Below are 13,400 nucleotides of genomic sequence, written 5' to 3' on the forward strand. Positions count from 1 at the left end.
TCACAGAAGAGAAAACTGCCTATGAAACACAAGCAGTCTGTAGTCACAGGGACACACAGAGAGCAGGAGTGCATGCAGATCTAGAAATGCGGTAGCAGAAAGGACCATACTGCAGAGTGTGAGGCTTTCTGGAGCCCGAAGTTGAGGAAATCTCCACAGAGCATATAGAGGATTCATGATGCAGGAGGCAAGTGACAATTCAGAGAACAGCACAAAAGGCCCAGCATTCCAGCACCCAGGAGACCTAGAGGCCACAGCCCAGAGCAGCAGAGAAAACTGTTACAGAAATCACGTGAGAAATGTGTCCAGAGCATAAGGCACCAGTGTCTATATTGGAAGTGCCTACATGTTCCTGCTATGGCCGATGAGTGAAGATCACCCACAGGGCACACCAGCATGAAGTGTCAGAACGCAGGGGAGACCGGAGAGCTCCCAGAAGGAGAAGGAAGGAACGGTGGGGGCAGCACTGGAGGATACACGACAATAGGGCAGGCAGTGGTGCGGAACGTGAAAGAGAATCATTTCCCACCCAGGATCCTCTGCCCCATCCAATGTGACTTCTGTGCAGAGGAAATAAAAACATTTTCCAGATACACAGTTTTTCTAAGGTTTGACTGCTGAGCACTTTTTAAAGCACGTGACAGAGGAGAGAACAGACCGGGAATGGTGGCGGATGGGCTGCACGTCGGAAGCTGCCCAGGGAGCACCCATTAGCATGCGTGCAGCATGGAGAGAATTGTTTCCTGGATCAGACCACACTGAAGAGTTTTAAACTCTGCAGGGATGGGGCCCCTGGGTGGCACGGTCAGTTGAGCATCCGACTCTTGATTTTAGCTCAGGTCCTGATCTCAAGAGTTGTGAGCTCGGGCACCACGTCAGGCTCTGCTCAGTGCAGAGCTTGCTTGGGGCTCGCTCTCTCCATCTCCCTCTGCCCCTCCCATTTGTGCTCTCTCTCTCGCTCGCTCGCTCTAAAAAATAATTTAAAAAAAAATTCTACAGGGAGAGTTTGAGCTGAATTAGAAAATTGAGTAAATGAGAAGAGGCACTTAGTATCTCAGGGAGAATTTAAAGTAAAGAAGCAAAATAGAGTTAGGATTCACCATGGCTTGGCCTGTGAGAAGTACTCTTATGATCAGTAAATAAAAACCAAATTTAAAATTTGGCCACCGCAGAGTGGGTATGGAGGGCTCAAGGGGCCAGGTCTCCAGCAGAAGGGCCCTGAATGGCTGGGTCTTGTCTCAAGCCTTCCTAGACATTTATAATTGTGCCATGGATTATTGGATAAAAATTAAAATGAAAGCAGTAGCTCTGTTTATAGCCAGCTGCTCAGTTTTAAAAGTTGAAACTTTTAAAGTTGAACACTCTAGTTGTGATCGGGTTTTGTTTCTTCTTTGGAATTCTGATAGTGGTTAAAACTCTGGAATATCACTTTTTTTTTTTTACCAAAAGAGTTAAGTGGAAAGGTGAGCAGGCAGGCAGCACCCGTGTGTGAGACCTCTCTCACCTGGTCTGTGTCTGTGTTGGGGGGCACACCGTCTCTGCCTTGCCTACAGCCCCTGCCCAGGCACATAAACCATGTCTGGGGTTAAAAACAGTGGGGGGTGGTGAGGAGTAAGGGCGCAGGAGGGAGGCTTCTGTTTTCTTTTGTTGATGTTCTGTATTTGGGTTATTTTTATTTTGTTTCCTTGAATTTTTTGAGAACATAGTTGAAAATATGAGCAGAAATTAGAGTAATTAGTGTTTGGGCAGTATTTAAAAATACGGGATGCTTCTGTTCTCATGGAGACCCGAACATTTCTATCGGGACTTTCAGGACACCTCTTTTTTTTTTTTTTTTTAAGATTTTATTTATTTATTTATTTGACAGAGAGAGAGAGATCACAAGTAGGCAGAGAGGTAGGCAGAGAGAGGGGGAAGCAGGCTCCCCGCTGAGCAGCAAGCCCGATGCGGGGCTCCATCCCGGGTCCCTGAGACCATGACCCAAGCTGAAGGCAGAGGCTTAACCCACTAAGCCACCCAGGTGCCGCTTCAGGACACCTCTTAACTTAGGAATTGTTTTCATGGAGATGTAAATTACTGACGATAAAGTTTACCACTTTCCAGTATACATTCATGTCTTCTTAGTGTGTTTACAGAATCATGCAGCCATCACCGTGTGTAATCCAGAGTGATTTCAATCACCCACTCTGCGCACCCTCACCGCCACTGAGCTATGCCCTGTCTCAGGCTCTTCTCCTCCCGGGCTCTGCACCTAAACCAGGTCCTCACGCCTGGCTTCTTCCCTTGTTTTCAGAACAGGTCCATGTGGTGGCATCCCCCTTTAAGGTTGAAGTTTTTGGAGTTTCTGAAGGAAGACTCCATTCCCTATCTTGCTGTCCCCATCTCAAGTTTGCAGAGAAGAGTAAATGATCATGATCGTCAAGAGTAGAGGGGAGAATACCAGGAAGGTATCTCAGAACATTGAATTTTTATTCTGAAATAATGCAAAGCTTACAGAAAAGTTACAGGAACAGTACAAAGAACTTACTCACCTGAGACGTCCATCCAGATTTCACCAGTTGCCTAATCTTATTTGTTGCAAGAGATCCAATCTAAGGTCAAGCACTGTGCCCTGTCTGGAACATTCTTCCTTTTTTCCCTGATTCTTATGATTACAGGCCAGTCATTCTGTGGAATTACTACAATATAGGCTTGTTGGATACTTGCTGATGATCAGACCCTAGTCTAGCTTCTCAGCTAAATCATTAAAGTGACCATGTTCTTGGTATGGCTGCAAGGTGGCCCATGGTGCCATCTGTCCCATTGCTGGCAGTGTCAACATTGAACACTTGGTCAGATGGCATTTGACAAGATGGTCTACTGCAAAGTTACTTTTTGTCCTTCGTAACTAATAAGCCTTTTGTGGAAAGAGAGTTTGAGGCCATGTAGATGTCTCTAACCTCACCCACTCACCTGGTTGGATTACTCTGATGGCTGCCAAGTGGTGACTCATTTACTGCCATTTTTTGTGCTCCTGGAAGGGTTTTTGTCTGTATTTACTTACTTCGTATCACTGTGGACTCATGGATTTGTATTATACTCGCATCACAATTTGAATTATAACAGTTCGGGTTATACTCTGACACTTGATAATCTGCTGCTGTCACTATCCATTTCGATCTGTGACTTGTCCCACACTGATCCTTGGACATCCTCCAAGCAGGCACTTGTGTCCGGTGGGCCTGTCCCATCCCATTGAGCACTTGTGTACTTTCTTAGACAACAGATATTCCAGGGTCAATTGGAGCTTTGCCCACTACACCCTGAAGACCACAGAGCCCTGGCCTTTCCAGTGGAGTATCATATCTAGAACCCAAGACCCACAGCACTTGGTGTGCCCGTCGCTGCTCTGAGTGTCAGGAGCTCATGCCACCAGCTCCCTCTCCAGGGCAGCAGCCCCCAGCATCCTCTCTCCTGCAGCAAGAATCCTGGCTCTGCTCCCACCCCGGCCCTTCCACCACCATCACTCCTCATGACCACCCTCTTTGCAGGGGTGGGCTTCAAGGAGTGTTCAGTATTGGCATTGATAAAAGATAATTTGTAAGAAAGCCTTATCAAAGAAATCAAGTGACTCTTCTAAAACGAGTAAATTCTTATATTTAGTATTGACGTTTTAATTCGGAGTCATTCCAGATACAAAATGTCGAGTACATTGCTGTGCTATCTGGCAAGGTTGTGATTTAAACATTCTCTATTTCATGAAAAGTTGTGTATGTGTGTCTGTGTGGATTACAAATGTGTCTGAGTGTCCATCTCTTGAATTTTAGGGCACCACCAAAATTAACACTTTCAACTGGTCCAGGGTCCGAAAACTCAGTTTTAAGAGGAAAAGGTTTCTCATCAAACTGCACCCAGAGGTCCGTGTAAGTATGATTTTAAGCACTTTCTGAATTACAAGAGAATTTATTCTCCTGGAACGTTGACTTGTTAATTATTTTATGAATCACTTCCACATCATGCACACAAGAATTTAGGGAGGGGATTTAGAATTGGGGTGTGGAAGGGCTTTGGGTAATCTGCTCAGGTGGTCTTCTAATGACCGTGGGTCAGTGTCCCGAAGGGGCTGCTCACACCACTCATCACAGGGCTGGCTTTCAGATTCAGCAGGTCTAGGTTAAGAGAGAGAAGCTGCCAGGGGCTGCTGAGAACAGTCGGTTGGCTGCAGCGTCTTTGTTCTCCAGGTCAGGAGGCTGAGACATGAGGTATTTAACTGTGATCTGCAGTCTTAGAGCAGATTAGCCTTAGAGCTTCTGTCCAGAGTAAGGACGTTCCCAGGATCGTCATGGATCCAGAAATTGACCTTTTGCTAGCTCTAATGGAGAAGCCTTGATTTTCAGAAAATAAATACTCCTTCCTTTTTGAGACTATCAGTCATAAAATAATAATTACACATGAATTTACTGAAATGGATAAAGTACTTGTCTATACAGTCTGATAGGAAAAATCCGATACTTGCAATTTGACAGTGTCCATGGTGGTGTAGTCCCAGTACACAGAGGAGGGTAGGGACGGAGAGTGGACTGGCCGTGCCACTGCAGGAGGCTGACAAGGCTATCTCTGCACAGATATGCTGGGAGTGCTGGGCCGAGGGGCCATCCCTCAGCTTCTGAAGGGCACTCAGTCTCCCAGGCTTTGGTCAAACAGCAGGTGCACGTGTCACACACATATTTTCTTCCTGGAGAAGTATGAAAGAGCGGCTGGTTTCTTATTCAAGTATGTGTTGTAGGAATGAAAGGGAAGTCTAAGGAATACTAAAAACATGCACAAAATGCAGGTAAAGGGCTGCTTTTTTCTGTGAGTGCAAGAACTGTTTCCAGGGCAGTTTTTTTTTTGTTGTTTTGTTTTTTTTAAGATTTTATTTATTTATTTGACAGAGATCATAAGTAGGCAGAGAGGCAGTCAGGCAGAGGGGTGGGTGGGGAAGCAGGCTCCCGGCTGAGCAGAGAGCACAATGCAGGGCTCAGTCCCAGGACCCTGAGATCGTGACCTAGGCTGAAGGCAGGGGCTTAACCCACTGGGTGCCACCCAGGCACCCCTCCAGGGAACAAGGGGGGTCGCTGCTACCACTCACTGAGGCTCAGAGCCAGGACGACACCTACCCTGGGCAGAGTGGCAGCTTGGATCCCCCAGCACTTAGGTTTCAAATACTGAATCTAGGAGTCCAGGTAGGATCGTCTTTCTGGAAGGTTATTCGGTAATATGCCTCAAGGCTCAAAAATGTGCATTGTTGGGGCACCTGGCTGGCTCTGTTGGGGCATGCAACTCTTGATCCTAGGGTCATGAGTTCCAGCCCCATGTTGGGTGTAGAGATTACTTAAATAAATATATTTTTTTAATGTGTATTATTTTAAGCTCAGTATAACGTTTCTAAGAATTTATCCTAAGAAATAACTATGAGAGATAACACAGTAGTTACTTCAAGATGATGTGTGTGGTGCCTGGGTGGCTCAGCTGTTAAGCGTCTGCCTTTAGCTCCGGTCATGATCCCAGGGTTCTGGGATTGAGTGCCGAATCAGGCTCTTTGCTCCGTGGGAAGCCTACTTCTCCCTCTCTGGCTCCCCCTGCTTGTGTTCCTTCTCTCACTGTCTCTCTCTCTCTCCCTGTCAAATAAATAAAATCTTTAAGAATAAAAAAGACGTGTGTGAGCCTTTGAAACCATGTGTCCTGGACACCTGGAATGCCCCAGAGCCGCACGGAAGAGCAACTGAGCAATGGCCCACGGATAGTTGCCTGACAGAGGGGGTGCCCTGGTTTGCTATGGGGGATGAGTCATGAGGGGCATGTGGAAGTGTTAGCAGTTGTGTCATTATAGGTGACTGTGTTGTTCTGAACATTTCTGTAGTTGAACAAGCTAATACTGCTTTTTTTCTCTTAAATGTAAATGGCACCAGAAGTCTTTATAGATAATTTTTAGAAAACAATGTTTTCCTAATTTTTAACATTGGAATAAATAGCCTGTTATCTGAATGCTTCCAAAATGTTCTTGAATTAGTTAGTTTTGAGACTTCATGTTTTGTTTCTAGGGACCTTACCAGGACACGCTGGAGTTCTTGCTGGGCAGTAGAGATGAATGCAAGAATTTCTGGAAGATCTGTGTGGAGTATCACACCTTCTTTAGACTCCTGGATCAACCTAAGGCCAAAGCTAAAGCCGTCTTCTTCAGCCGGGGCTCGTCCTTCAGATACAGGTGGGGCAGCAGCAGGTACCCAGCCCCGGGAGGCCCTGGCGGCTGTGCAGGACTGAGACTGTCAAGAAACAAGGGCTGGGAAGTGTGTCGGAGAATCACGTGCAGCTAGTAACGGTGGCAGAAGCATATCAAGTAAAACAATGGAAAAAATAGCTTCGATAGAAACTAGAAAATCACTTACACTTCCTGCAAAGCATAGCTTTAAAATGTACATGTGAACTTGGAGGGTCGGCAAGCATTCCTTTGCCTCTGTGAAGACTAATGCTGTGAAATGCTATTGGTTCTTTTCCCTTTGTTCACAGTGGAAGAACACAGAAACAACTGGTGGATTATGTCAGAGACAGTGGGGTGAAGAGAGTTCCATACGAAAGGTAAGCACCATGGTCTTTATGCTGTGAAGTACGTGCTTTTAAAATCAATATTTCACATATTTAACCTTTCTTTGAACAGACGTCCTCTTAAATATGTAAACACGTATTTTGAGACTTGAGTCAAATTATCTTATAAAGATAGCAGGTGGGTGCTGGCTTCAGCAGCATGTGTGAGAAAGATAGCAGGTGAACACCTTGATACCTGTTGTGTGTGCAGCCTCAGGTCCTGCTGTTGAGGCTCTAATCTGCATAGTTCAGCTCAGATCGAATCATGCAGCATGGTAACTTTTGGGTCTAAAAATTCACCTTGTTTTTTTTGCGTGTGGAATTTTTCTTCAATATGGAGGATAATTTTACCTCCTCTGCAACACCTGTCTTTTATTTGAGTTCTTACTTTCTGTCCTCTGCCTGTTTCTAACTAGATGCCTGTGGCATGTTATCAGGCCTTAGCCCCCTTCTTCCCCAGGGCGCGGCTGCCCTCAGTCCCAGGAGAGGCTGACGTGGTGGCTCACACTTTGTTCTCTGTTTGCAGAAGACACAGCAAGACTCGGATGTCTATTCGTGCTCTGACTGCAGACTTGCCAAGGCAGGTTAGTCTTCCTGGTTGAAGCACACGTGACACTAGTCCCCTGCACACCTTTGGGGAGTCCTCTGGCAGTGCTGTAACTGGAGTCTCAGAGTCAGTCCCGCTGCTTAATTGCAGATTCCCATCCTGGGGCTGTTGGCAGAGGTGCAGTCCTAAGTAAGGAGAAAACTTTGTGCATTGAGACGTGCATGATGGGGATTTTTGTGACGTTAGAAACCCAGAACACTCACAGCTGTGCTGGTCAACTCACCAGCAGAGTCCTGGGTGTGCCCATTTGCTGAGGAACGCTCTGGAACCACTAATGGTCTCATTTTAGGAGAACAGTGTGTTGCTAGGGACACACGAGAATGGGTTAGCAAGTCAAACTAGCAAGATACAAAGCAGCCTGTGTAATAAGGTCCTCATTCTGAGCTGAAGTGACAGATGCCCAGAGAAGATAGGCTAGAGCCAGCAATCTCAGGGTCACGTGTCCTCTCTGACAGGGCTCTAGGTGATTTTATTTTCTCTTCGTACTTTCAGTTTTCTGCAGTGGGCTCACACTGCTCTTTGTTTTCAGGAAAACAACTGAATGAATATTACCTTTATAAAAGTTTGAAACAATGTAAAATGCCAGCTTACAGAACTAGTTTACTTAATTAAACTGTATTCATGAAGTGAGATTTTTTGCTAACATGTTAAGGGTAAAAAGCAGGATACAAATTTATATCTGTGCTTGGCATGATTACAACTCTTAAAGCAAGGGCACATACACAGTTTCACGCAAATACTTCAGAGAAAAGCACTCGGCCCCATTGTCCAGAATGTGGCAGCAGCAGACAGAGCCAGCATGGCAGGACATGGGTGGTCCTGTGCTCTGCACCTCCCCCGCTAGATGCTTCCTGTTTTCAGGTTTGCATGTCCACTTCCATGCGTAAGCACACTTTCACGGAGAATCTCTCGCTGTGTGATACCCTTACTGCCCCCTCAGATGGCTCCGTAGTTTCATATTGATTTTTTATGTCTACACGTTTTTGTTTTAATTTTTGTTGACAGTTGGTCGTTCATATTCTTATAGTATTTCCAGAAGCTACACTTGTACCTTACCTATCAAAGCTCATGTGTCCCAAACTTTTTACATTGGATCGTTTAAATAAAAACATTCTTTAGCTCTTCTAGGTATACTTCCTATTTACAAATTTTTTGCTTAATCAATTCAAATTAAAAGAATTTATTTTTGTTTTTTCAACAAAGTTCAACTTTTTGAATAGTCTAAAAGAGTATGCATGGGGGCATCTGGCTGACTGAGTCGGGAGAGCCATGCACCTCTTGACCTGGGGGTTGTGAGTTCAAGCCCCACGTTGAGCGAGGAGCCTATTTACAAAATAAAATAGTATGAATGTATAGTATGAATATTGAAAAATTGCTTTTAAACTTTCAGTTCTGATACTGTCTTAAAAACCACAAGAGAATGTTGATAGGGTTGAATGATGGGCATCTGAGCAAGGAACCTGTGGCCTGAGAGCTGCTGTTTCATTTCTGGTCGGTCACCACTGTGGCTTCAGCCTCCTTTTTCGCTTGTGCCGCACCCTGCTCCTCTCACACAAGTTACTCAGGACTCTGGGGTGAGATTTTGATCTAAACACCCTCTTGATGATGCCATGTGTGTGCGTGTCATTTGGAGCTTCCTGGAGGCATGGCAGTGTCTTGGGAGGCTGACTCTCCCCCGCCTGTGAGCCTCTTCTCACTCATGCTGGAGGCTGCGCCAGCCCTGCCTGAATAGCTCTGGCTGCTGGGCCACCGGCCTTCGTTCCCATGGGAGCCCACCAACGTGCTTCTCTGCTCCCTGGCAGGGAGCCGCCAGCAGTGTGGCCGGATCTGGGTGTGTGTTTGCCTGTGGGTGCTTTGCTTTAGGGTCCTGTTAGCTGAGTGGTAATGGCTCACAGCCTCTAGCTGTCGTTTGCCCCCGGAAGTGAGGAGTGCCCAACACGTGCTCATGCAACTTCAGAGTGATGCAGAACACCCCGGAGATACGGGTACACATGGCTAGGTTTTCATGATGGGAATTTTCTTCACTATAGACGTTTAATGACAGAAGAGAAAAAAATGAAATTATGAGGGATTTTAAACATGATTCTGGGTCCTTTTGAAAAACTGTGTTTACAAATCTTCAGTTCTAATGAGGAAAGTCTGGTCAGTTGGCCTTAGCAGAGGCTGAGGTAGAAAAGTGTGGACCTACTAGCTTGGGTCCAGCTAGCTCTGCAACTTTCAAATGGTAATGTGTAATTTTATGTGTTCCTCTTTTTTTTCTTCACTTGTGACCTCCAGAGCATCTCATTCACCGAGGGCATGAGGACTTCTGCGTCCCCATCTTCAACAAATGCTTCCTTCTATTCAGTTCCTACCTCCCCTCTGGCCCCTCGAGGCCCACCCGATTTCAAAGACAGCAGCGGCTCCCTCACAGAGCCCCAGGCTCCAGACACCAAGAGGCCAGCTGCAGAGAGGAGCAGCGGAGCAGCAGCCGATGGCGACACCCGATGGGCCCAGTCCCCGGGGCCCCCTCCGCTGCAGCCTTGTCAAGGTGTTGGGTTGGGTCGAGTGGTCAGGAGTTGCAGCCCAAGCCCTCCCGTGGGGCAGAGTCACGACACCACCATAGACTTAGCTGCGGGGGTTGCTGGCAGGGAGTGTAGAGCTGCTGGTAAAAGCGACCGTGGGGGTGGCAGTGGCTCAATCGTGGGCTCCGCCCCCGCTCAGGGGGAGCATCCGCATGGCCAGCAGGACAGTGCAGGGGGACCTGTGTTCACATTGACAAACGGCCGGCTGCAGGTATCTGAGGAGTTCATAGATGATGACCCGGCAGACATCTCGTTCTTTGCTGGAGGCTCAGAGGCCTTTTCCTTCCCTTACTGTGCACCAGCCCCGCAGGCCCCTTCCTGCGCTCACTCAGGCTCCGCCCCGTCCAGCCCAGACCGGTACCCCACCGAGGCCACGCGCGGGCGCCTCAAGCATGGTTTTGCATTTGAGGGAGAGGGTGGCTTTGGTGGTGATGTGCACCCCTCAGACACCTGTGAGCTGTTTGAGGTAAAGGCACAAGCCAGTCTGATGCAGAGCCTGCTGAGCCCCTCAGAGACCAGCTCACTGAGGAACAACCAGTCTGAGAACAGCTCCCTCAGCAACCTGCCGCTTCACGGTGGCTTGTCTGCTTGCACCCCCAGCTCAGCCAATCAGTCCGAGGCCAGCTCCATGGCCAACTTCCCAGCCTGCTCAGTCCACTCTGAGGCCAGCTCAGCCTTCCAGCTCTCGGACCTCATCGACCAGTTAGAGCAGCTCAGCTACCCCCCAACCACAGCTGAGGACTCCAGCAGCACAGACACGGACTCCTGGGGTGCTGAGGCGGGGACCCCCCTAGATGTGAGCCTTTTCTTCAGTAACCCTTTTGCACAGACAAGTGGAGAGAGAGTCATTTTTGATTTGCAGAGCATAAAGAATTTGACTCCAGGAGAGCGGATAGATAAAAACCCATCTTGACCAGTCTTGGGCTCCCTTACAGGATAACCCAGTGAGAGCTCAGATTTTTGCCTTTTAGATGTAGGAAGGGATTCTGTGTTCATGGCTAGAAATTCTTCTTTTTCCTAATCCGCTGATTGATTATTCTGTTTTGAATGTCAAAGGATAAAACTGTGGCTTAGAATGATGTTAAAAGGCTTAAGATAGACAACTGTTTCAGGCTAGGGACTGATCAGTTAGTCTTCATAGCTCTGTTTTTCTGGCATATGCTTTGTTTGGTTCAACTAAAAACTGGTGCTATCCATGTCGAATGTTACACAGTTCTGATTCCCATTGACCTTTCATGGAACATGTGTGTTATGCCTACTGCTGCTTTTTAAGATGAAGCACCCTGCTCATGCTTGACTAGGATGGGGTTTTGTTTGACTGGTCCAGCCACCGCATGGAGTCTCAAGTTCGGCCTGCAGAGCCCAGATCCTGGGAGAGGCCATGGAGACCACAGCTTGCTGCCTGCCGGGCTCTCCGGCAGCACGTGGCAAGGTCCCTGTCCCTGCCCGGGGTGTGCTTTGCACCAGAGCGTTCATCCACTGACCTTAGGCCCAGAAGTAGCGCTCTATTTACGTAGTGGGCTTGGAGAAACTTTGATTTAAAATGCAGTGTAAGTTTGAACTGTTTTCTTCTATCTAGCTTAGTAGGGATAGAAGATATCTGGTTGCAGAAAAAGCAGAACCTGACAGAGCTGTCTCCTTTGGACCCAGGGAGTGGGTTGTTCACTAAAACTTAGCAGCCTGGAGCTCTGCACATGTTGAGGGCTTATATGTTAACTCTTCCTGTGGGAATATCGTTTCCTTCAGGTCAGGTAGCATATGATACACAGTCGCCAGCTGTTTGTAACAGCCCTGTCATGGATGGAGTCTGTTTCCAAGGCCGTGGGAAAGGTCAGACGGGCTGAGGTGGCCTGCCCACCAGGCAGGCACACCTGCCAAGGCCGGGACCTGTGCCACCTCCCTCCCCTTTTGCATCTGGGTGGATTGTAACCCCCCACCCAAAGGAAATTCTTTAGAGACCCAGGGAAAGTGAGCCTGAAGGACACTTCCTTCCGCAAATAGCAGGCAGCGGAGGCAGCGACATTCTGTCGTATCTTAGTAAGAGACGGTTTACCATAAATACTAAAATATCCAAAAGTCAGAGCTGCTGCCCACGGCACAGACTGTGTTCGTCTGTGGACATCAGAGGAGAAACCTGGATGGACACCGTTGACTTTGTCAAATAAGTCCGGAGATTGGGGTTTTTTTTTTTTTATTTCTGTAGCTTATTCCTTCTGGTCTCCACTAGTAGAGCAATGCCATGTTAAAGGCTCCGTTTCTTCCACTTCCCTTGGTGACCGCAGGCCTCCCCTCTGTGCCTGTGTGCAGGACTTGAAATTCTCTGCCTTGGGGGCATGTGAATGCACACCAAGTAGCCTGCTGTCTATTTCCGGTCACAGTCTTTCTTTTGTCATCTGTGTTGATTGAACACCAGCAGAGGCCTTTTGCTAAGTGTATAGATTTTCCATGTTTGTAGCTGCCTTAAACCTATGCCACAGTCTCCTTACTGTGGTCTGCGGGACTCGCGCTCAGTGTGTGTCCCTTGCACCTGCCCCAGAGGCCTGCCCTCTGTGTTGTATTGGCTCAAAAGTGTCTGTGAGGAGATGCCGCGACTTGGGTGGAAGGGCAGGAGGTGGGCCGGTTAGGAACCAGGAGGTGGAATAGCACGTTCTAGACACTTTGTTTCCCCCCTGGTTGTCACTTAGAAAGCTAACCTTGGATCTGTGTGGGGAAGAGTTACTATGAAAAAGGCTTTTCCTAGACTCTCTCTTCTAATGAATGTGCCCAGTATTGCCTTCAACCAACCTACGTTGTCCTGTTTTAAGTGTCTGGGCAGTAGGCCTCCCTGGGATGGGTCTGTCTAGCCCTGCTCCCCAGCACAGCCAGGGCTGCAGACGGCAGCAGGCGCCTTGTCACGCTCTAGTCCTGGAGATCCGCAGTCAGTGCTGCTCTCCGACACTCCCAACAGCTTCTACCAGGCCTTCCTCTAAAGGGATGTTGTTTCCTCAGTGAAACTTCATTTTCTGGAGTTGATTTTTTTAGCTCTTTATTTAGAAAGTTTGCAAAATATGCAAAAGCAGAACAGGGAGTAAACACACCCCAGCCATTCCTCCATTCAGTTTTCCCAAAGTTGGACCTTGCACATGGCCTCTGTCCTTTTCCTTTTTCTCTGCGTTTGGTGCTATAGGACTTCCATGTGGGTCCTGACATGTGACAGCTGCCCTCAAAACTGCATGCACCTCTGGAGCAGAGGACACCTCCTTGCATGGCACACAGACAGTCAAAGGATCAGTGAGGCCTTGCTGTCCTCCAATACCAGGGACATACTTGAATTTGCCCCCTTGCCTAAAGTGCCTCTTAATACCCGGTTTGTTCAAACTGGGCTCCAAACACAATCTGCTCACTGCACATGGCCATGACTGCTCTTCTCTCATCTTGTTGAGAAGACCCCCACTTCATGCCAGTGACTTGTGGGAGAAGCCAGGCCTCTGGTCCTGGCTCGTGTCCCTGCCTTTGCCGCCACCTCTCTGCCCCGCCCCTGTTTCCCTGGAGGTGGGACCCAGAGCTCCGCCAACCAGGGACTACACACTCACCCCCACACCCGCCAACGCCCCACAGCCCCTGCGTGGCCGGGCCTCCACACTGGT

The 13,400-nt window shown here is 48.0% G+C and overlaps 1 protein-coding gene across 1 annotated transcript in view; it reads left to right on the forward strand.

Moving 5' to 3' along the window:
- Window positions 1-13,400, forward strand: part of FARP2 (FERM, ARH/RhoGEF and pleckstrin domain protein 2) — a 110,944-nt gene that overhangs the window by 66,407 nt on the left and 31,137 nt on the right. The window contains exons 9-13 of the mRNA XM_032857720.1: window positions 3,807-3,902; window positions 6,063-6,226; window positions 6,529-6,597; window positions 7,130-7,187; window positions 9,488-9,740. Of these exons, the coding sequence (XP_032713611.1) occupies window positions 3,807-3,902; window positions 6,063-6,226; window positions 6,529-6,597; window positions 7,130-7,187; window positions 9,488-9,740 (640 nt within the window). The remainder of the gene's footprint in view (window positions 1-3,806; window positions 3,903-6,062; window positions 6,227-6,528; window positions 6,598-7,129; window positions 7,188-9,487; window positions 9,741-13,400) is intronic.

This window comes from Lontra canadensis, unplaced genomic scaffold (assembly GCF_010015895.1).
Source record: "Lontra canadensis isolate GAN:19392208 unplaced genomic scaffold, GSC_riverotter_1.0 scaffold13, whole genome shotgun sequence".
Classification (NCBI taxonomy): domain Eukaryota; kingdom Metazoa; phylum Chordata; class Mammalia; order Carnivora; family Mustelidae; genus Lontra; species Lontra canadensis.